This window comes from Pleurodeles waltl, chromosome 2_2, assembly GCF_031143425.1.
Source record: "Pleurodeles waltl isolate 20211129_DDA chromosome 2_2, aPleWal1.hap1.20221129, whole genome shotgun sequence".
NCBI lineage: Eukaryota > Metazoa > Chordata > Amphibia > Caudata > Salamandridae > Pleurodeles > Pleurodeles waltl.
The window spans coordinates 789,360,370-789,385,577 of record NC_090439.1 but is presented as its reverse complement, the minus strand read 5'-3'; the positions used below and the strand labels follow the sequence as shown (position 1 = coordinate 789,385,577).

General features: G+C 44.3%; 2 protein-coding genes across 4 annotated transcripts in view; both read left to right on the top strand.

Annotated features, from left to right (window-relative positions):
* Positions 1–8,394: 8,394 nt before the first annotated feature.
* On the top strand, positions 8,395–20,264 carry LOC138277347 (integrase/recombinase xerD homolog). Its single transcript, XM_069219222.1, has 2 exons — positions 8,395–9,405; positions 20,109–20,264. The coding sequence occupies exons 1-2, from the start codon at positions 8,395–8,397 to the stop codon at positions 20,262–20,264; spliced, it is 1,167 nt and encodes a 388-aa protein (XP_069075323.1).
* SNX16 (sorting nexin 16) overlaps positions 10,766–25,208 on the top strand; it is a 155,178-nt gene continuing 140,735 nt past the window's right edge. The window contains exon 1 of one of the 3 annotated variants that reach the window (XM_069220421.1): positions 10,766–10,946. The gene's annotated coding sequence lies outside the window, so the exon portion shown is untranslated. Of the gene's footprint in view, positions 10,992–25,208 lie in introns of all 3 variants that reach the window. The other 2 variants (XM_069220419.1, XM_069220420.1) reach the window with 2 other exon arrangements.

The window sequence follows — 25,208 nt, the reverse complement described above, 5'->3', positions numbered from 1 at the left end:
AAGCAATTGAGCTGCATTGCAAAAGCTAAAACAATTAACATAGTAGGAGGATTTCTTGAGCCTATATTGACAATTGGGGACAGTCTATGCCCATAGAAACAATTTGATGTGTATTCTTTCCCCTGTAGTAAAGGAGTTTTTAGGTCAAATGGAAGACAGAAGAAAAGGAATGAAAACAAAAGCAGAAACAGGAGTGATAGTTCAAAGTTGGGGAAAGGAAGAAACAGCTCATTCAGCTGCAGAGACAAGCAGCTCTGGCCTTAGATTGACACCATGTAGATAAACTGTGTATATACAGACCCAAGTCGAAGACTGACACACCATTTTTGGGACTAGTGAATACAGACGTGTTTCTGTTTAAAATTGTGTGGACATTGATGTTAGCCGGATTAGACCCAGGTATACCAGGAGTCTATTTCATAAGTGGAAAACAAGCGTTGTACTCAGTGCCAAAAGGATGGTATGGTACATGCTATCTAGGAGTAGTGTTTCCAAAGATATATCACGGGGAACATTTTGATGATCCTGTACGAGATAAGAAGTCAAATGCCCGAGTCACGAGAGGTGACAGTGCTTCAGAGGTAGTAAGAAATATTTTTGGTGCTCGGGTTCCATCTGTAGGAGTAATCCTAAATGACTTGAAGATAATAAAGCTGTCAACAATGGTAGATAAATTATCTGGTTGCTATGAGGTCAATGGTTTTGCAAAACAGGCTAGCGTTAGACATCCTTCCCGCGAAGGAGTGTGAAGTCTGAAAAGTGCTGCAGGTTCAACAATGTTGCACTTTTATTCCAGATAACAGTAAGGAGCTGAGGAAGTATATTAGGAACATGAGTGACATGAAAAAGGATTGAAGAGAGTTTAGAAGCAACAGGTGCATGGGAAACAATATGTAGTGGATTTTCAGCAGCTAAAAAGTGGTTTGGAAATGTAGTAAGTGGAATTGTTGGTAGTGCCCTGAGACAAATACTGATAACAGCATTTTGTGTTTTAGTGGTGTTTGGTTGCTTCAAGTAGTTCAAGAAGATTAAAGTGAGAAGGGCATAAGAGGGAAACTGGAGAGATTGAAATGGAGAATAGATGAAGTATCTATGACAGTGATATAAAGCAGTTAGAGGCGGCCTAAAGATCTTACCTAGCTTGACCTCAGAGATTTTGATCTGTTTCATTCACAATGAATTTGTGTGATGGCTCAATATGCCATCAGAGGGAACTAATGCAGGAGAGGTATGGCAGAATATACCTCTAAACATGACCATATATTCTTTTTGATGTACCAATGACTAACAGTTGTCACCTATATACGTGGTCGCTCAATGCAGTTCTATGTTATGTTTATAGTCATTAATTTACATGTTATTTTTCTTATCATATACTGTAAAATGAATCCTGATTAAGATTTACTGCTGACAATTAAATGAATTTGATGTTAAAACATTTAACTTACCTTAACAAAATGTGCCATTTAACTCCACTTTGCTTAATTTAGCCATAGTAATTTGCTAGGTCTCTTGACTTTGCAGAATTCGTGAAAAGCTGCTGTCAAATGCTGATGTGATATTTCTTTCAGGTTTGTTCACATGAAGTGTTAGTTTATGTTGCCCAAATTCCGTTCTCACCGAATATTTGCTTGTAAATCAAATGTCTTAGGCCCTCATTACAACCTCGGCAGTAAATCCTGCTTACCGCCGTGCTGACGGCCGTCAAGATACAGTGGCCGCGGTGGAAATCCACTACAGGTATTACGACCCACATCTTGGAATCCGCCACAATACAGCCACCCACACAAGTCCGCCACACCAAAGGTCAGTGATAAACTGGCGATAGCAAAACCTCCACCATCATGCCAACAAGAATACGCCCACACTATCATGACCCACGAATCAATGTGGCGGTCATTCAACTGCGGTAATCCATTGGTGGTACACACCGCCGCGCTCAAAATACACACACATTTACAAAACACAACCACATTGGACAATTCAAAATGCACACACCTGATACACATACACATACCACACCCACACACTCACACCACTATAAAACACACACCCACATTACCCACAACCCCTTACATCAATTTTTTTGGGAAGAAGCAGAGAGAGAGAATAGCAAACAGAACACCAGCATCCACAGGCACACAATACCATCACTTATACAACATCCACGCACCTCAAAAAACACACACCAACACAACACATCACACAGCACAAAAAACATTACCTCACACATCACCCACACCACATTATGGCACCTCAAAGACACCCCAGGTTTTCTGAGGAGGAGCTCAGGGTCATGGTGGAGGAAATCATCCGGGAAGGGTCACAGCTACAAATATTTACTATTATATCCCCCCACCCTACCTGCATGCCATCACAAACTCCTACCCCCACACCCATCACCCCCAACACCTCACAGATACCCGACTATCACAACCCGCACATCCCAATACCAAGCCCTGCATGTAACACCAATGTATGGACACCCATTACAGACTTGCATGGACACCCATCACCAAAGCATGTCCGGTAGGGAGACTCACCCAGGCCACAAAATCACCAATCAAATAAGGTCAAAGAAAATAATGCAAGCACAGGAGTAGAGGGTAACTCACCCATTGTACAAGATGGCGCACACAGAGACAATATCTATTCATTTACACCCCAACAGGACCCCTACCCAACGTCACCGGACAGGAGGTTCCAGACATACCCAGTCCCCCCACAGAAGAGGCCCAAAGTGAAGACAGCAGCTCTACGCGCCTGGATCAAGATGACCGGCCCGGTCCATCAGGGGCCTCTGGACAGTCGGTTCCCCTGCCACAGTCACAAACCACCACTAAACCTCCCCCTCAGGAAACACCACCACAGCACCCACCCAACGGGCCCATGCCACTGTCCCCAGGACACGTCAATCAGCTGTGTGTCCACCACTACAGGGACCCCAGGCAAACCCACTAAGCCAAGACCATCAGGCACAGGGGGTCAGTGGCAGTGGGCACATGGTTCAGGGGACAGAAGCACAAGATAACAGGGAAGCTGGGAGGACTGCTGTGCGACAGGGGGAGGACAGGCCCAGGGAACCCACTCTCCACGAGGCACTCTCCAACATCCTGGGAGCATACCACCATTCCCAGGAGACCATGGGCACGGTACTGGCCAAGTTTCAGGAAACACAGCGGCTGCAGGAGGAACAGTACCTGGGGATCAGAGAGGACTTGAAGTCCATTAACACCACCCCGGTCACTATTACAGGGGTGCTGGAAGACATGGCCAACACCATGAGGGACACAGTGGCACACCAATGGGCCCCTGATACTAGCCACACCGATGAACAGCCCTCCACCTCCGCCGGTGCTAGTGGACAGGAGGTCCCGCCACAGGAGTAACAGGCCACCAGCACCCCACCCCCTGCAGAAGGAGAAACACCCCGCAAATGGTCCCTGCAATCCAGGCACAAGACAGAGAATATTGCCAAGACCCCTGCCAGGAAATAAGACTCGCCTGATTGTCACCCTTCTGTCCCACTATGTCACCCTGACAACCTTGAACTGCCATTACTCCACTTCCTATTCCCCCTTGGACAATGCACCAGTGAAACCAATAGACTGGACTTCACCATGGACATTCCTCCACCATCACCCCAGCCCATTGCACAGCCCCCTCCATTTATTAGCACAGAAATAAACACCCTTGAATCACAAATCAATCTGGAGTCAGTCTGTACTTTCACAAATGTGTTATTGCAACCTCTCGGAAAAATAGCAATGTCAATGTTCTTTTTCACATACCAATGTTCAACAGTTGTTAGGCAGCAGTAAACATAGCAGAAGGCAGAAAGTGGTACCCAGATCTGTGAAATGGAAAGCCAAAGTGAACTGTCAGGGTCCATACACAGAGGTAAAAAGGCAGAATCATGCAATGTCCTACTGTAGTCTGATATGAGAGGAGCAGTGCCAGTCTCTTACCTGTGTCTCACTGGAAGTATTGCATGATGATGTTGTTTCGGTTGTCTATATCCTCTTCCTCACTGTCCACAGGCTCCACAGCTGCCACAAGACCAACATCAGGCCCATCCTCCTGCAGAAAAGGCACCATGCGTCGTAAAGCCAGGTTGTGCAACATACAGCATGCCACTATGATCTGGCACACCTTCTTCGGTGAGTAGTATAGGGAACCACCTGCGCACCGGAACCTGGCCTTCAGGAGGCCGAATGTGCGCTCTATTATCCTCCTAGTTCGCCCATGTGGCTCATTGTAGCGTTCCTCTGCCCTTGTCCTGGGATTTCTCACTGGGGTCAGTAGCCATGACAGGTTGGGGTAACCAGAGTCACCTGCAAATATCGAGGGGTATCTGTTAGACACGCACCAACCCTTAGTGACTCTCCCATACCCAGAGACATATTCAAACTGTGTGGGACCTTGGGCTCACCTAATAGCCGCACACGGTGCCTCTGGAGTTGGCCCATCACATAAGGGAGGCTGTTATTGCTCAAAATGTAAGCGTCATGCACTGAGCCAGGATACTTGGCATTCACATGGGAGATGTACTGGTCTGCCAAACACACCATCTGCACATTCATGGAATGGTAGCTTTTGCGGTTTCTGTACACCTGTTCATTACTGCGGGGTGGGACAAATGCCACATGTGTACCATCAATGGCACTAATGATGTTGGGGATATGTCCCAGGGCATAGAAGTCAACTTTCACTGTGGGCAAATCCTCCACCTGAGGGAAAAAAATTTAGCTGCGCATGTGTTTCAGCAGGGCAGACAACACTCTGGACAAGACGTTAGAGAACATTGGCTGTGACATCCCTGATGCCATGGCTTCTGTTGTTTGAAAGGACCTACTGGCCAGGAAATGGAGTACTGACAGGACCTGCACAAGAGGGGGATTCCTGTGTGATGATGGATAGCTGACATCAGGTCTGGCTCCAACTGGGCACACAGTTCATGGATTGTGGCACGATCAAGCCTGTAGGTGATAATGATGTGTCTGTCTTCCATTGTCGACAGGTCCACCAGGGGTCTGTACACCGGAGGATGACGCCATCTCATTAGTTGCCCCAGCGGACGTGCCCTATGGAGGAGAAGGGTGAGCAGAGGGTCATACACCACATAGGTTTCACAAGGGTGTTTAGAACAATTATGATGTAATTGTGTGTAGCGCTGTCTGTCCGTATTCCTGCACAAAATTGATGTGACGGAGTTAGTTGTCCTGCCATGTGGCCCCCTGAAATGGCGGCTGCCTGACCTGTAAGGAGGGTCAAGGGGAAATAAGGTAACTGCGCTGGCGTTGTGCAGTGTCACAGTAGGCGGACGAAGACAGCGGCACAGTTCAGCATTGGTTATCACTGGGCCCTATGGGCTCCAGGAGCCAATGACGATGTATGCCGGCGGTGACAGTACGCACCGCCATGGACGTGACTGCCATTTTCTATCTGTTCACTCACTTGATACCTGACTTTCAACAGGAGAGGACCTACACTGCAAGTGCTGCTGTGACCGGAGTCTGGAAGCGACAATGGCTACAGTGTCTGGGGAAAGGGCCCCTCACTTCACCGCAGAGGAGTTGGACAACCTGGTGGCTGGGGTCCTCCCCCAGTACACGCTACTCTACGGTCCTCCAGACAAACAGGTGAGTACACTGTGAGCACGATGGATGGGACATGAATGTATGGAGTGGCGTGGATGGAAGATACAGGGGGTGGGTGGGCAGAAGCCTGCATGTGAGGATGGTCAGTGTATGTGTTTCTGGGCCAGAGTGGCAAGGCGTGGCCAATGGTTAAGAAGAACCGGACGGGGTAGTCAAATCCATCCTTACTTCACTTTTCCTCTAGGTCAGCGCCCACCAGAAGAAGGGTATTTGGCGTTCCATCGTCAAGGAAGTGCGGACCCTGGGGGTCTACCATAGACGGAGCACCCATTGCCGCAAAAGATGGGAGGACCTGCGCCGCTCGACCAAGAAGACGGCGGAGGCCCAGCTGGGGATGGCCTCCCACCATGGAAGGGGTGCCTGTCGCACCATGACCCCCCTGATGTACCGGATCCTGGCGGTGGCATATTCTGAGTAGGATGGGCGCTTGAGGGCATCACAGCAGCCACATGGGGGTGAGTACAGCCTCATTCAGCTGTCTCTGCACGTTTAATGAGGTGTCTGGATGGGGGAAGTGGACTGTGGGTTCCCCTAGGCAAGGGCATACGTGCCAGGGTAGGTCCATTGTTAGGCAGGCTCTGTGGCACTCCAACCCCAAAAGTGGTAGTGGCCATCTACACCTAGTCAGGCTCCAGTGGTTTCCAGGTGTGCATCAAATGGGTCTAGGCACAGTCCCCCATAGGCATGTGATTTTCCCCTGAACTGTTAGTGCATGGCCTGTGTGTTGTGTCTGCCAATGGTGGTGTTGTTGCAGGCATTGACCATGTGTCTCTTCTGTCTTTCCTCACATTTTTGTTTTGTCACCCTGTCCTTGTGTGCATTAGCATCATCTGGCAGAGGAGCATTGGCACCGGAGCAGGAGGGAGCTGCAATCCACATGGCCCAGGAGGGTGAATTTGCAGAGTCTGAAGGCACCAGTGGGACGGAGGGCGAGGGGAGCTCCACGAGGGGGACAGGAGGAGACACCAGCGATAGTGACTCCTCCTCTGATGGGAGCTCCTCTGGGGTGGCGGGCACCTCTGTGCCCACCGCATCAACAGGTACAGCCGCCACCCCCCCTACCAGCACCACCCTCCCAGCAGCCCCTCAGCGTGTTTCCTGTGTCCACTCATCCAGGAGGGTGGGCATCTCCTTCGCCCCAGGCACCTCATGCCCTGCCCCAGTCAGCCCTGCTGTCCTCAGTGAAGAGGCTATTGACCTCCTGAGATCCCTCACTGTTGGGCAATCAACCATTTTGAATGCCATCCAGGGTGTCGAGAGGCATTTGCAGCAAACAAATGCATACCTGGAGGGCATTCATTCTGGCCTGGCAGCCCAACAGAGAGCATTTCAGGCTCTGGCTTCAGCACTGATGGCAGCCACTGTCACTGTGTCCAGCCTCTCCCTCCAACTTCCACTACCCAGACCCAATCCCCTCTATCTCAGCCTATCCCAAGAACACCATCAGACCAGCATGCACACTCATCAACACATAAGAGTGGACATGGCAAACATAAGCACCGCAAATCCCACAGGCACTCACACAAGCACCATACCCATGCACACACAACATCCACTGCCTCCACTGTGTCCCCCTCCTCCACGTCCTCTTCCTCCATCCCAGTCTCGTCTCCACTCACACGTGCATGCACTACATCCTCAGCCACTACCTCCATCACCAGCACGCCCATCACTACACACCGCTCACGTGCAATCACCACCCCTACTACCATGCACCAGTCCCCTGTGTCCTCTCTCAGTGTGTCTGTGAGCCCTCCTCCCAAATTACACAAAAGCAGGCACACACCCACTCAACAGCCATCCATCTCATAACAGCCTCAGCCCATGCACCTTCACCCAAATTCAGCAGACGTACACCTCCTACAACCACTACCTCTTCCTCCACTCACAAACCCCCTCCATCTTCCCGTCCCAGTGTATCTAAAAAACGTTTCCTGGCTAACATTGACCTCTCCCCTGCATCTCCCCCCGTCCTTCTCCTAGGGCCAGGATGTCCAGATCCCAGCCCAGCACCTCAGCCACGAAATCATCGAGCACTGTGGTCCCTGCAAGTACAGTAAAACTGTGGGTGGCACACATCAGGGCTGCCAGTGTGCCACCTAGTGAGGCCAAGGATCACCCTATTCCACCACCTGCCAAGGTGAAGTGGCCCACATGCCGTAGGGAAAAGCTGCACCAAACACCCAGCAAGGCTTCCTCCAAGACAAAAGAGGACAGTGCCAAGGTCCCAGCAGCGACTTCAAAGGTGGGGAAGGGACACAAGGCTAAAGGGAAGTCACCTCAGGGCATGGAGCCTCTGGGTGAGGGACTGGTGTCACCCCTTCTGCAAGACAGAACAGCAACCTGGACGGCGGTGGCCACTGCCGCAACCACCGCCACCTGCACTGCCACCTGCACATCTGCTGCCTCTGCTACAGTCCCCAGCATAATCCCCAGTGGGCAGCCGTCCGAGGCTGTAGGAGACATCCTGCTGTCTCCCTCCAAAGGTGCTGACACATGTACCACCGGCAGCATCTCCGCCGCAGACACCGCCGCATCCACCGCCACCTGCCCCGCGATGTACTCAGACAGTGCCACCACAGCCAAGATCAACATCATCCCAGTGTGCAGTCGTCCGAGGCTGCAGGAGACGTCCTGAACCCTGCACACACTACATGAGGCACCACAACCAGCACTGGTAGTACCAGCAGTTGGCTGGCAAAGTCGCCGCAGGGTGGAGTGTGTCTCTGCCCCCATGGAGTATCCTTCGGGATGCATCGGGCCAGTGCCATCCGTTGGTCCTCCAGGGTCATCTGAAGTTGGCATCCTGGAAGATTTCCGGAGCCGCTGGCACGATTGCCGACTTTCGCAAGAGGCTCAAACCCTCATTTCTCAAGCCTGGGCCCCTGGGACTGGAAAGAGGTACAAGTCAGCCTGGTCTAGATGGGCTAGCTGGTGTCTGGACAGACATACCGATCCCTTTGGGGCCCACGTTACAGATGTGCTCAATTTCTTGGCGGAATTGGCCGCTTCAGGGTTGTCATATTGCACGGTGAACTCCTTCCGGTCCGCTATTTCGACTGGACATCCGCCTTTAGAGGGCTACCCAGTGGGTTCCCATCCATGGGTTTGCAGACTACTCAAAGAGGTGCGCCTGTCCCGTCCTCCCCACCCTAGATATTCTGAAGTATGGGATGTTAACCTGGTCCTAAGGCTACTATCATCTTGGCAGGATAATTCTTTCCTTTCTAGGAAACAGTTGTCAGCGAAGTTGGCAGTGTTATTGTGTCTCATATCTTGCAAGAGAGTCTCGGATGTTCGGGCTCTTGATGTGACGGCCCGGGTCTTCTCTCCTGAAGGCGTTACCTTCATGATTTCTCGTAGGACAAAATGTGGTACTAGATCAGTGTCTTATCCGGCATTTCCCTTTGCCCCAAAGTTGTGCGTGGTGCGTTGTCTGAAAACGTATGAAGAAGTCAGGGCTGCTCTTCGCACCTCTGGGGAGAACCAGTTATTGATTTCCGTAAAGAAGCCGTTCAAGGAGATCTCTTCACCTACCATTGCTAGGTGGGTTAGATGGATCCTTTCCGAAGCGGGGGTGGACATTCAGGTCTTCGGCGCCCATTCAACTCAAGGTGCCATGGCCTCTAAAGCCGTCCAGGTAGGTGGTAGACTAGAGGACATCATGAACGCAGCTGATTGGTCCTCAGAATCGGTTTTCAAGCAGTTTTATTTTAAACCGATCCATGAGGCGGCCTCTCTGGTGGTAAGTAAGCTTTGAACTTGCATAATCCTCGCCTCCGGTCCTGATATAGAATGTAAAATTTCCTAGCTATCGTGAAGGAAAGTTTCAATTCTATTAAGGACACGGAGGCGAGGATTATCCCTCCCATCACATGTTAGGTTCCGCCCCGCCCAGAATAGACATGTGGACCAAGTTCAAGGTGGTATACTTTAGGTATTTTGGACTGCAGGCTCTACTGTATGATGTGTTTTCTCCTGTACAGTTTCTGCTTACAGGGATATAGGATTTGGGTATAGTTCCCAGATGGTTGATTTCTTTATTACTGATCGCTTTGTATGCCTAATGTTTTTCTTAGGTTTCAGCTGTTATGTGTTGCGTTCAATTATCAGGGGGCTGATGCTGTGTTACATTTTCTCTTAGGTGCGGAGTCAACGACTACATGAAGTTCTGCTGTCCCTTCGCAGTGAAGTCGCGGGTGGATGACGTTACTCGGTGGCATTTATACTGTCAATGTTGTAGCTGTTCATTGGTTCACGGTTGCCATGACTACGGACTCATGGGAGTTGTAGTTTGTTATATTTTTTGTTGTACTTTGAATCTGCTGTATAATAAGTGAAGAAAGAACTGCATAATCCTCGCCTCCGTGTCCTTAATAGAATTGAAACTTTCCTTCACGATAGCTAGGAAATTTTACATTATGACAAACTCCTTCTCGCTTGCTGCAAACTCTGCCTTTCCGCAGCCCACGTACTAATCTCCTGTACCCAATTATACCAGGGCGCTTAGAATGGCTGTGCAGACTTAAGTGATGCTCTGCTCCGTCCGAGCACTGTCAATTGCATACCTTAGGTAAGTACTTCGGAGCGCCACAGAATATGTGCTTTGGAGACCAAATGGGAGAGAGATTAATTTGACACATATCAATTTTCCTGCTTTGACAATGTGTCACTCACAGTGCCACACGTGGGGCATGTTCATACATATGCACACTCCAGGTTTGGAAACGTCACACATAAATTGCCTTCCAACTTGTGAGCTGAGCTACGGAAGGTACAGCTTTCGGATGGAGACCGACTCGCTTCCTTTTCACGAAAACAAACCAAGCGCATGTAAGGAAATAGGCTGCATACTATTCAGGTCGGTGCGTTTCTGCTTTTCTCGCCTTTGGCTACGATACAACACAGCGTGGATTACAACACCGTGACTCAACTCTCCACGAAATAACCCGTGACAGCCAGTTGAGAATCCACGGAATAGCCCGAGGACAACAATGGCTCACATGTGGCTCCACAGTCACGTCCGGGTCGGCAAAGGTAAGACTTTCCGGGCTAGAGGGCGGTCTTTTCTGGGATGTCGGAGCTGCCTTTTCCGGGGCGGGACTATTGCTAGCCATAACAGGAATAGTAGGGCAATACACCCCTTGTCGCGTCGTCCTCTAGTCTGTCAATCATCATAAACAAGCTTTTCGATTGCCACTCCCAGCTTTCACTTTCTGAAGCTGTTCAGAGTCGAAAGCAGGGCGAAGGCAATGGGATTAACAGTCGTCTGCAGAGAGGCGGGAGGTAAGACCCTCTTTCGGGAGCCTCCCGCCTGATTCGGGAGGGTTGGTGTGTATTAATTGGTTGCAAAACATAATTATAGCACTTTTTCCCTGTTTCTCTGTGGGGTGGCACGTCTCTATAAATTTGTATTAGATTTTACCCTGGTACATTGGTTATAAATTAGGACATGGAAGGGGTAAATACCCATTCATGTCTTCACTTGTTATGTGGTTTCTTCCGTGGATTTAGAGGGTATTCATAGCTTGGTGTACGAGGTCATCAGCACGCGGCACGGGTTAGGGATTGTTGCTAAACAGCATGTTGATACTACAGCCATGTCTTCGGGTTGATAGTATCATAGTCCTTTTAGGATCCCGAGCTCCCCTTAACCGATATTCAGTACCATTTTTTACTGATAGTTTGATTTGGAACTCAAGGCACAGGCCGTATTACAACATAATCCAAATTAAAGTTGTCATTAGGGTATATGACGCGGCACTAGTTTAGTGTACACTATTCATGAATGTGGGTTGTTGGGAAGTAGTTTAATACAACCCCGAAACTAGCGTAATCACGGAGGTGGTAGAAAGGAGCTGGAATACTTTTTCTTCGGTAACCCTTAAATCTCAGTAATTTATTTAGCAAGTCCCCGATGGTTCGCCGTTTTCTAACCTTTTGGAAATCGGATTTGAATTTCTAACATGATTTGAAGGTGGTTTGGCTAAAAAGTTTCGGCGCTTTTGGAGGCTTTTAAGCCTGTGCTGTGTTCGTTCAACCTGTAGAAGTTTTCACCGGGCATGATGGCTCTTTCATATTTTGGACCGTGTCAGTGCTTTAAGTGGGATGAAAAAGTGTGTGTGTGTGTTTGGTTGGGGGGTGAAGGGTCTAGGGCTGTGGTCTTCAAACTTTCTAATGCCGCGCCTCCCCCCTGCCCCCCCCAGTTGAAAAATAAAAATCATTGGGACCCCCCTCAGAATTTTTCAAAATTATTTTAGAAAGATGACAGTGTTTAAATATGTCTAAACCTATTTAAACATTACAGTTAAGTACTGTTACCTTTTTAAAACTGCAATAACATGCTTCTGCTTAAAACAAAGGCATGTTATCTGTATAATATTTCTTTTGGCCAGAGTTTGGTGCCCCCCCTCCCCCGGGATCACTTGAGGCCCCCCCAAGGGGGGCCCGCCCCCCAGTTTGAAGACCTCTGGTCTAGGGTGTAGTATAAGTTTCTGCAATTCCCATAGTGAGCCAACTAACCAGTATTTTGTTTTCTCTCTGAGCCTTCTGCTATTCTAAACAGATACATAAACACAACTGACCCTCCCAAAAACAACCACAACTATTAGCTTTGTCAGTGGTTGTTAGCTGTTTAAGATGAAGGAGAAACGATCTTGTTGCAAATCCTATTCAAGATGTTTCAGTTCTGAAAATGCGAGACTGAATTAAACATTACTAAGGCCAGTGGAAAGGATAGTGGTCTTTAGAGTGTCTGTCTCTCCTGTTAAGTTCACTCTGTTGGACATGCGTGGCCTTTTTCTCACCACATCTCGTCCAGATGCATGTCTAACACATAATTTCTTTCTTGTTCAGTTCCCTATTTTTCCACTTCCTCCTGAATGTAGTTCCTCTCATCTCCTTCATTTCGCCACCCGTCAACCATATACAAAGCACCCACTGAACTGCAAACCCCACATTTCCTTTAACTTTTGTCTTGTCAATATTTGACAACTGTGTACCTCCTTCACACACATTTGCACAGAATTGCAATTGGAATACGTAGCGATTGATATTTGCGCTTTGCAGAAAGGTCATGGATTAGATGACCATGTATTCTAAACACCTGTCTAACCCACTGACAGTCACTATGAGAAACTCACTGCCTTCAGCCTCGACTCCAGAGTGTTTAATCGTTTTATTAGTTCTAAACTCCTCTAGGCTACTCACTTGAAAATATCCAGTTTACACAAGTAATATGCAATACAGAAACACAACATCCTGGAAAAAGCTAACACTGTTAGCGAATTCAAGATTTAGTCAAATAAATGAAATATAATAATCAGGAACTAAATTGCTTACCTTGCAGTTTTTCCATTCATTGTTTAGTATTCAATCAGTGTTTTGCGGTTAGAACTAAGGACACAAATGGAGGCCCGATACAGACCTGTTTCAATGTCAGTTTTTAATTGTAACCAGGTCTGAGACCCAAAGGGTCCCGGTCCACTTAAAGCCTTGACCGTGTACATAGGAAATATTTGTGAAGTTGAAGGAAAAAGTTGGTAGCATCATTGAAAACGTGCAATTGTTGTGGGACTTTTTAGGCTAATGCAACTCATATTTCAAAAATGCATTAATGCAAGCAGGAGCTTATAAAGTTAAGAGCCGGAATCTGAAAAGGAACAGCCTAGATTTGAGATGTTAAATGGAAGCAACAGGTTCTCTGGATCCAAACACATGATCTAAAATTGTCCCAATTTGCATTTGCTTTTCCTCCAGTGATCAGATCTCCAGGCCCCTTACCATTTTGCCAAAGTGGTAGAATTTGAGTGATCAGTTCCCTAAAACAGATGGTATCCACAGCTGCTCCAGCATTCTCAAAGGTGGGAACACAAAATCCAGTGCAGGAAATGAAGGGGGGCAAATCCCGTCCATGCCCATAAGGGGCAGCCCTTGCATACACATTTATGTGGCTCCTTTCAACAAGGCATCAAATATAGAATACTGAACAATAATGGGTAACTCTCCAATGCAAGAGACCAGAATTATACCTTCGCATTGATCTCTTTGAACCTGTATTCTATAGTCCAGTGAATGACAGTGTTTTTAAATGGTGATGTATAGGGATTTATAGAGCGCACTGCAACTTGGAGAGTGTCCTGGTGCTATGTGAAACAGTAAGAGAAAGTAGAGGCAGGGCTACTGAACAGCCAGCCAAATTATAAGCTTTTTTCTGAACAAGCCTTCATCCTCTATCTGGATAACATCTAGAAGTAAAGTGATCCAGTTCACTGGTCCCAGTAAAGAGAAGGAGCTCCCGCCAGCTTTAGCCAGTTGAATCCTAGGGATCGTGGCCAAAAACGTATTGGTGGATCATAGGTTTCATGAAGGGATATGTTAAATCCTAGAGGACAGGTAATTAGGTACAGCCTGATGGAGAGCTCTGTGCATCAGGAGAGTATCTTGAATAAGATCTACGTATCCCAGGAAGCCAATGTAAGCTTTGTAAATGATAGGAGATATGCTCCCTTCTAGGGAGGCTGAGAGCAAGCCTGGTGGTAGCATTCAGTACTCTCTTTAGTTTCATCAGCACTGATGCCAGCATATAAAGAGTTAACATAGTCCAGTTTAGACATCACTAAGGACAAAAGTATGGTAATCCTTATCGAGACCAAAGAATGTGCAGATTTTTTTTACCATGTGCAACATGCAGAAGCACAAGCCCACCACTGAGTTAAACTGAGTATGGAAGGCAATGTTATGTCAAATTTGACCCCTATGTTTTTGACAAAATCAGCTTGGGTGTTAGCTTGGGTGTTAGGTGGGGTGACTCTTTCTAGCCATTGAACTTCCAGATTAAAATCAAAATTGTGACCTGCACTGAGAATTTCTCTTATTCAGTGTTAAATTTCAATTGATTGAGGCTCATCCAGCGGAAGACAAAAGACAAACAATGTTTAATGGCAGCTTGATCCACTGGAGTCTGTACAATGGGTAGGTTAAATCTTGGCCAACTGCATTCACCTAATGAAACTGAAATGCTTCTCTAAAATCCTATCACTGCAACATTATTCTCCATTAATTGCATATATGGCTTCCATGGTGACCTTCCTTAATGAGCACAGAGGTAACTTCCACACCTTTCCCATTCCACAACTAAGTATTTCAGGATCTGGGCAGCTGTAAAATTGAGTGAATTGCATACATTCAACAAAAGATGGACTTCAATTAGCTCTTTAGAAATGCCCCTAAAATGGAGGTGCAGTTGACCAGAGTGCTGCAAGAATGATGTAAAAATGAAATGGGTAACCTTGTGTAGTTTGCAAGTTTTAGGTGGAGAGCAGCTCCTTTATATGGAGCACTCAACAACACCACTGACGCTCTAAATCTGCTCACCTCAACAGTACAGACCACGGCAAGCTAGAAAAGTGTCAAAACCTTTTGCCATTTTTGCAGCAAAACCTTTCTGCATAGGATTAACTAGTGCCATCCATGCAGAGCTAATACATGGAAGCCCTTTTTTTCCATTACAGGCACACGATTACAGCTTTGGAGTGGTAAAATACCATTAAAGCTATCCTGAAATTACTAAAACAGCTCCTAACGTGTTTTACTCTTACCCGAGCTCATCAGAAAAGTATAGCCTTGCACAGAAACAAGGGAGCATCCAGTATAAGTCCAAGATATGCCCTTTGAGGCTTCGAGTTCTACACAAATAATGAAAAAATGAAATTGGGAGTCCTGGGTTGTTACTGTGTATTAGGTGGAGAGCAGCTCCTTTATATAGAGCACTCTAACATCGCGTACACTCTAAATCTGTTCACCCCAAGTGTCATTTTTTTCCAGCAGATATGTAGGCAAGGGGTTAGTGCAGTGTGTTTTCTAAGAAGTGTTATTTTAATTCCTTGATTCTGTTGTTTTCTATGCGATACCAGTGGTCTTCTATGCATGGTGCTTGACTTACTCCAAGACTAGGCTGAAGTATATATGCACCTGTTTTGACACTTTGCTGTAGTAATTTTTTATTTTTGTAAATGCAATGTTCTCACTGTTTTGTGGTTGAGTGTTTTGCATTAGCATCTCCCTCTCAAATCCCACCTTAAATGTCCTTTGTCCGTCCCATGTTTGAGTAATTATGCCTCATTTTCTCACCACTCCTCCTGGTCCAGTACAGACTTACTACAAAGGAGTAGACTTAAGTGTGCGGAGATCTTTGCTATCACATCAGAAATCTCTGTACACAAAAGGCTGGGGAGGATGAGAAGGTCTCCAGACGTAAGTTTCAGAATTTCCTTATGTAGTACTAATTTAGGTACTACGCAATTCAGCTTGTGAATTAGGCCCATAGAGGTATGCCTATTCATTGTGAAGGCTACAATCCATTTTGATACTCCTATCTCCTATGCTGCATTCCGAGATTCTGGACTATAAGGGCAGAGTTGAAAGAAGTGCAAAACCCATGATTGAAAGTAGAAAGCTATACATGTCCGAAAAATAGACAAACTTTTGAACTCAGTAAGTTGTGGTTTCTGTAGACTGTTCAAGATTTTCCGAAATAAACTAATCATTAAAAAAACAGAAGTTGCTAACATTATTTTCATCTGAAACTTTAAATACTGAAGATCGATCTACAAACATAATATACCTTAATGTTCAGGAGATTCCACCAGTCACAGAGATATAGGGTGCATATTATTTTTTTGTTTTAAACCTACAACACCCAGGTCTAGTAGCTCATCATTTAGGATGATTTTTCATTCTGCACCAACCATGCCACAGTTTTTAATGAATAAACTAAGGACTAAAAACAGCATATGAACGACGGCTATATGTGTTTTTTAAATGTACCCAGTGAATCAGTGGAGGGGTAGGGGTTGTTTGTAGGTCTAATAATTGTACAGCACCCTTAATGTCAGTTGATTCGAAGGCATTTTTGCAAAGTTTATTTCTTTTGGACACCCACTTACCATGAAAGGTCACAGTGTTATACCTATTCATTAGATATCAGCAAATGCCCTACTACCCTGCATTTCTATAATTCTCCCGATTAAAATGTTACTGCACTAGTGTGGCTGGACCAATTGCACGTGCTAGGAAAGGCACAAAAATGACACACATGAAGTGAGCGAGTGATTTGTGGTAAAATATAGACTTTTGAGTTGGTTGTTTCCTGCAGTGTTTGGGGTGGTGCTCAGAAACCTACCAATCGTAGACATTTTCGGAAACTAGCAACTTGGAGTCCTGGGTGGTCCATTTTTTAACCCACTACATTTTTAAAACTCATAAAGCCCCAAACACTTCACATTTTTATAAAAAAAAGAAATATTGTTCTCACGTGGAAAGGCGTGGACTCTGCAGGGATAGAAAATGTCCTTCCACCCAGTGCTTCCCTGATTAGAAACACAACCCCACTTATGAGGCTGGCCTTTCACCCAATGCAATAAACATCCCAAAATCCAACGTAAGTTTTCTCTTAAATTTCAGCCACTCTAGGAATGTGAGTTGCTGAAATGTTTGAACCCTGGGTCACGTGGAAATCTGGGACACCTAACAATGTAACTACTTTCTGAAAAGTAGTTACCCAGGGAATCCAGGGTGATGTGACTCGTTGCACGGATTGCACCACTTTTTCTTCTTTGTAATATACTGCAAATATAAAACATATGGTAAAAACACAATATTTCCTCTCACTTTACCTTGACAATGGCAGAAGTATTTGGGTCCAGGTTGTCTGGCACCCAGTAGAAAACTGTCACCCTGGGCATTTTTGTAAACTAGAGGGCCAGGAGGAACCACAGTGATGTGGTTGGCATGGATCACACTACTGTTTTTATACCCAGAAATACCTGCAAATGTTAAAGTATGCCTAAATAAACACAAGCGTGGTGTTACCTTGGTTTTTAAAAGTGAATAACAGAAGAAGAAAATAATGCAACTGAAATTGAAAGAGGCACTGAAATAAGGCGAAGGGAAGTGTAAAGAGAAAAAAAGAGGCCTGCTTTAGTTGTGTTCAATTTGTGGAGAGAGGTTCGGAGCATAAACCCGCCATAGAGTTTGTTAAGCACTGTTCGAGGTTCTTGAAAATTCACATCAGCCTTCATAATTACAATACCAATGAAATGATGTTATATTGTGTATCAGAAACTTCAGTCAAAGTTGTGCCTCCCTAATACTTTGAGTGTAGGGCTTCTTCAGTTCACACTCTTCGATCTATGATGTTATGTGAGATTAATGAGAGACTAATGTAGATGAATATGGGGTGGATATTGGTTTGGTGGCATTTTAGTGGAAAAGAGTCAATAGCATTTCATGGTGACTGAAAACTTTGGCAGTTGAGGACCAGTTTTCTGATGAAGTACCACAGGAGTCAATGGGGAATATTAGAGAGGGAAACAGGTTCAAGTTGGCTTACTTAGCTCAGTAATTGATGCCAGTCTCTTTGCATCAAAATGTAAGTGGGGAAGAGAGTGGTGAGAAATTGGAAGGGTCATTTATGGCAAAAATGTACTGCAAATGGCACCATTCACGACATGGGGACAGCAAGAGCAGCTGTTGTTTGCAGTGCCTTAGTTTAAATACGTCACCGTGTCGAAAACGAATTTCTTGCAGAATTATAGCTCAAAATTATAGATTTACATCTTGTGTAATTTTGCTGTAGATACACAAAAGCAAATTATGCACATTTTTCACATCCTTAGTCTAGACTTGTTCTGAGGAGTAGACTTCGTGTTGGGCTTTCTCTATTAAATATTTAGTAATGAGGAGGATCTACTGATCTCGGCAGACAACATTACACCTCTAGAGGGAGACAAATGTATTTTTTTGGCAGGTGGATTGTGGGCGGAGAAGGAATTTTCTCTGTGTTGCCTTTACTGCACAATTTTCTCTGTGTGTCCTCTTTAATTAACACATTTTATGTGGCAGCTTTAGAGAGTGATTAGAATGGAAAACCAAGCATTAGCAACATCATTTGGTCTTGGCACGAAAATGCCCAGGTATTGACTTTTCAAGTGCGTTTTGCAATCACACTGGTTAAGATGCATATTCACGCAGGCAATGAAAACTTTGGTATCCAATAAACAAAACCCATTCCAGGATTGTTGCTGGCATTACATTGCACGTGAAAGCACGTTGTGATGCTGGTGACTATTTGTAACTTACCAATCATGCATGGCAGCTACCCATGTTAGACTGGTAAATTAAAATGTTTTAAAAAGGAGAAAGTTGTGATTTAGATAGTGAGAGTTTACCTGCTTAGGTGCCTTGGGGTGTTGATGTGGGCTTGGTTTGCAGGTCAGGTTTACTATTACAAATGTGTACCAGGCTTTTATTGGAAGACCATGCAAGCTGGTATGGACTTGAGGGGTTTGCTTGCTGTGACGTGCCGGAGATCACCTAGGCTGCTACGTGTTGCACACTTGATGATAAGATTTTGCCTAAATGCAGTCTACAGAGTACCTGGGGCCTAACAACAACACACTGATCCTGCCATTTAAAATATATATATATTTTGCTTTTCGAGTTCGAGAGCTAGTGCAGGGCTCCATTCAGTGTAATTTTAAGTCCGGCTTGATAGCTTAGGCTGACTAATATCTTCTAAAACAAATACTAAGAGTGTGTTTTGGGGTTAAACACCCTTCAGGCATCTGTTGCTTTGGATCATCATCGTTGCTTTGGGACAGAATTAATCACATCATCAATCAGTATAGAGAAATATTTCTCTTACATGATGCTGTTGGGAGTACTATTTCACCTCCCAACTAAAAACAACACATTTTCCATGCTAACCAAATGTTTACTAGGAGTATGAATGGCATTGCAATGCTTGGCAGAAGTTAATTATCAAGAAAGTATTTTGTGTGCAAAAATGCTGTTAAAAATGCAAATCAATTGGTTTTATTGGAAAATTAGGCCTGGCAAGTATTTGTTTGCTTACATGCTTTTCTTGATCTTACTTTAAGTAAACATGTGTTTGTTAGTTTTGTTTCATACTTTACTGCTGTTGCTTTTTATGTTCAAATGTGTCTGTCTGAGATTTGCGCTATTTATAGTTAAATGTTGAGGGATTAGGATATTTGTTGTGTTGTAATTGCAATTATAAAGCGCTTCTTACTATCTCTGAAGAGCCATTAAAGCGTTTTACACCAGGCAGCACGTGGCTTCAGAACCTAAGGTTAGTGGTTAATTGGTTAATCCAATGTATTTGGTGGTTGTTCTTTATAGGGATTAGTCATGTGCACTCAAGCACACCATTCCATGTATTCACTCCAGTTTCGTTGTGGTAGATTAAATTAGTTTGAATTATGAGGGATCATTAGTTTTGGTTTGTAGAGCGCACTATCACTGGCACTGATTAGGTGTGAATTTCACCAGAACTAGGCCTAGGGTCTAGTGGGAGTACTCAAAAAGCCAGTTCTTCAGCTTATTGCGAAACTCGCATATCACAATTTGAGTTTTGTCTGTGTTCAGCTTCAGGCAGTTGTTCTTTATTCAGCGGACGATTTCAGTCATATAGACATTGACTATGATCAGGGTGCTGGACATCTTGTCAGTGATGGAGCGTATGAGTTTTGTATCATCAGCGTAGGAGATGATGTTGATGTGAGAGCCAATGATGCTGACTAGAGGGAACATGTATGCATTAAAGAGGGTCAGGCTCAGGGAGGATCCTTGCGGAATTCTGCAACTGTGGTTGCAGGTGTGTCCTAGGTGTATGATGCCAGGCTGTTAGTTCATCCAGGTAGTTGGTGGGGTTAATAGGTGTGGTAGAGGAGATTAGGAATTGTTAGGTTGTTGGGTCATGAACGTCTCAGGTGAGATTGTGATGCCTGAAGTAAGTTACGGGCAATTTCCGAAAATACATTAATAAAGAAAGATTAAGGCAAACCTGCATGTGACCTGGAGAAAGTCATGCTTAGATAGAGGAGGTAAGGGAAGGAAAGGGCCATTGTGACAGCCACACTTTTTGAGTAATTTTCAGTTATCATGCTAGATTTTAGAACTATAGAGGATGCTTTTTGACATAGTATACTATTTGAGGATGCAAGACTATAGAAAGAACCTAAAAGTCATGTTGCACACCATCCCATGAAACTTAACGCTTTATTCATAGATGTTTTAGTAGTACAATGCTTCAGAAAGAATTATTCCACTGTACACTGTTCTTTTGGTCCATTGCTAGGCTGCCATCAGACCACTCTTACAGCAAGGGAAGCTAATCAACTTTAGGGTTGGGAGGATAAAGTAGTGGCTGGACGAATATATAGGAACATAATGAGAGCATTAGACTGAGCACAAAGGAAACAGTAACATTAGGTGCTTTATTGTGTGAGAACACAGATGGTGAACTAATGCAAACATCAAGAAATAGATTCAGCAGACTTTGCAGTGGATATCTTCTGAAGTTTATCCTTGAGCTTGAGTCACCGTATTAATTGCAAGGCAAAATGGTATCCATTTTGGATACCTCTGGCTTGACATTGCATACGATGGAGGGAGAAGAGGGCTTCCCCAGAAAATGGAAATGCATTGCCTGCATTCCTTTGTCTGGAGGGCTGACGCCCAGTTTCTTGGGTGAAGGGAGTAGCGAAAGGCCTCCATTTAGAAATTAATTGATGACGTTGTTAGCAAGAGCCTACTGATTAGTAGACTTCCTCAGGGGTGTAGAATTTACTAAAATATCTACTTGTCCATGGGACAGGTTTCTTTATCAATCTACTTGCCATGTAAAAGAGAAAAAAAAAAACACTTCTCATTTTTTTTGCCATGTGGTGCAGTGATAAATTAAGGCAGCAATCTCATTATATAAGAACTCTGATAATAGCCTCTCTGATTATGCCAAAATTATGATGGTTTCTTTACACAGATCTGTATACTGGGACTAGAGGTAGCATTAAATGGTAGTTCTATGTTTGGAATGCACTTTGATTTCAGTGCAAACCTACTAACTTGCATGTTTTTGGGCTTTTCACCAGCTCTTCTTTAATCTTTTCCTATACTGACAAAACTTGGAAATGTACTCCTGACAAGGACTGAAATAAAACTTCTTCCACGATTTGGGGAAAAAAGTGGTAGGAGGGAAAGTGAACTTGTAATAGCTCAGTAGATTTTCGCATAAGCAAATCTACACCTGCATATTAGCTTGTGCTAAAACGCAGTTCACAAATATTTTCTAGGAGTATGATTTCCTGGCCTACTCCGTAAATTATTGTGAATTAGTGAAAGCTGTAAATCTGCTCTAATGCAAGAGCTTATATCGTGAGTGCACGCTTGTGACTTTATTAAAGATTTGGGTTCCTAATGAGGTCTTGAGTTAACCAGGACCTTTTATTTTTATATACTATTATCTCTGTCTCTGTGTATAGACTGACTTCAATGTGACAGCAATCTGCTGTTTCACAAGTAGTATATCAGCGCACAAAGTAATATTGTTCAGTGCCAGAGACTACTGTGGCAATGTGTGCTTTTGGAGACCAAAAATATTATTGCTTTTTGACAATGTTTGTTATAATGGTGAGGGTCTAGCAGCTCCCACAACAATAAGGTTTTGCAAAAAACATGTCAAAACTAGAAATCCATTGACAAAACCAAAAAACTGACTACCAATGTCAGACCTATTGGTTTTACCAACGATTGTTTATTTTCATGTTTTGTTTCCCATAATCTTGTTTTCACAGATTTTTGCATTATGATTTTTTGGGGAACTACTAACATGCGGCAACATATTTTAGGGGATGATGCTTAAGAAATGGGACCTTCAATTTCACAATAATTTATCAAAACATTTGTTTCCTAGTTCAATTTTTTGTGAACATTTAATTTGAAAGCAAAGACTTGTCAGTCTTACTTTCAAGCTTCTGTAAATATTTGCATCTAACCAGAGAGCTGTCTGGTAGCATTATATGCATCCTTAACTTGTTAAACTTTGCCCACATTTGTACCCATTTTTATACTGGGCCCACTGTAAGCACTGCAGTCCGAACTTACAGTATTTTCTTAGAGTGCTCACCCTAAAAATAAAGGCCTTACATTAATGAACCATAAATACAGGTTCGAGTAGCTTTAACATATGGACACAAACATTACGTGAACTGTAGATAATGCCCTTCCTTTATCCATAATGTGGTACTGTAAACTGGCAGTCAAAGTGTTTGTACTGCAGAGGGTTAGGCCTAAGTGTCCCAAAAACAAAATACACATGAAATCTTGTTGTCTTTGACCTCAAACTTTATGTCCTGGGAGTCGGGCTATAGAAATTCCACACCCCTGCTTCCTAAAGCATGACCCTTTGGTAGATGGCAGGAGTGAAATATGGGATTGCAGGTCCTCTTGTAAAAATGAAGGGATCCCTTTAAGAGAGGCCCAGCCATTCAGAATGGCTGCCAATACTTCCTGGTTGAAGAATTGGTAGCCAATCAGATCTCTGCACAAGATCCGGGAATATTGGCGAAGTCTTCGACCTCCACATATACAAATTTGACTTTCTCTTAATATTTCAAAGACTACTGAACGTATGTACACCATATAACAAAAAGGCTTCTTTCTGGAACAAAAGCTACCTTTCTGCCAAATGTGGTGTAATTCCGTCAAGCAGTTTGGGCTGTAATCCTGTTCAAAATCCCTATAGGAATTAGAATGGGATAGGCACTTTTTTTTATTTTATTTTTTTACTCCCACCCCTTTTTTTCCCCCGCCACACCTTGAAATTGCCGAGTAACTAGATGAGAAGTAGTATGAGCAGCCAACATCGGAGTGAGGGGATCAAAGGAGAGAGCAAGCAGGTATGCAGTTCATTGAACGAAGACCCAGTAGGAGTGAGGGAAGCAACACAGAGTGAATGGATTGAACTAAAGTTAAAGTCGGGAGGCAGCACTGGGGGGGCGGAGCAAGAAGAGAATGTGAGCTAGGTCAGCAATGAAAGGGTACAAGTCAGCCAGTTGGAACACTGTGACCGAAATGCTCTTGTACAGGTCATAGAGGTGAAAAGGAAGCAAAGACATTGAATCAGGAGTGTGGAAGAGAGATAGACAGCAAAGCCTTCCAAACACGAGCAAGGGGCTGACCTAAAACCCACTATATGTATATTGGAAACAATAGGTCAAGTCCACCTGTGCATCATTATGCATCCTGTTACTGCATAATCAGCCATGGGGCAAAGAGTAGATCAACATGGAAAACTGCTACACTTTTGAACAACATTTTGGGGGAATTTCTGCTGTGCCACCAAAACAATCAGTGAACATTTAATACCTGCAGAGTCCCCTTTATCCGGTTAATACTAGCATATTTTAATCAACTATTTTTCAGATGGTCTAATGCATGGTGTGTTGTTTCAGCCATAATAGTTACGTTGTCTTATCAGTTCTTTCTATATTTTCAGATAATTCAATTACCAATGTGCAGTCTGTGGAATAATATGCTGTTAATCTCAAATATATTGTCTAGAACAGTGCTTCCCAATCTTTTTAGAACCATGAACCAATTTTTTAGCGCACTAAACGTGAGAATCTCCAAGCTTTTAAAAAAGAATCGCTACCTCATGTCCATTTTAGTAACTAAAGCATCAGGTGGTAGTGCACTGTCATTTATAGGCAGGGCATTTTTCATTGAAATGCTTCTAAATTTGCACCTACATACAGTTGTACTGTTGATAAAACTATAATGCACACAAATGATAATGTGTGGGTATTGGGCTACAGTGAATATTTATCATGTGTGCGTCACCAAGTAAAATGTCTTAATTTGTTTCGATCCTATTATAGTATTTGTTTCCATTCACACTTTGGAATTGCCAAAAATGTGCTTCTTTTTTGCTTTGCTAACTGCTGAATGGAGCTGCTCATTACAGGTGGTTACATTTTGTTGGGCGTTACAAAAAAAATGACATCCTACCTTTTACACTACCTGTGCCCCAGACAGATTTTCACATAGTTCGCTTTATTTTCTCTGACTGCAAAGTGAGATGCGTTTACAAACACAACTCCAATGCTAAAAAAAGCAGCAATTTGTCAGAAGACATAGCCTGATATTTGAGGTCTGTCTTTGAAATCTCAACAAATATGACAAGATGAACACAGAATTTAAAAGCATCTTTAGTGTTGCTTGGACTTTCCAGAGCTCCCAAAAATCGTCACCTTGCTATTCAGTTTGGGAAACGCTGGTCTAGTACTATTTTGTTTAGAACAGCTAAGCAGTAGACATTGTGTTCATTTTGTGATGGTTTAATTGTAAAGTAAGAAATGTAAAGAATGCATTTAGTTGGCAATGCTCATGCAGGTTTATCAGTCTGCACGATGCCTTGCGTTGCAGTGAGACTGGTTTCAAAATGCTAACACTCAAAAACAACATTTGTGCACACCTATGTTTGCTTGCTTTAACAAGTTAAAGCCAAGCCTATTGGTTGAGGTGCAATTTATTGAGGCTCATTATAAACCCTGTTGACAGGCGTCCTCACTTGTAGTTGTGATTGCTCATGAGGTTTTAACGTGTTGTAATTGAACAGTATCTTGGGAATTAGTGGAAACGAATGGTGCTTTGTAAATGTACAGTTCTCTTTAACTTTGACTGTTC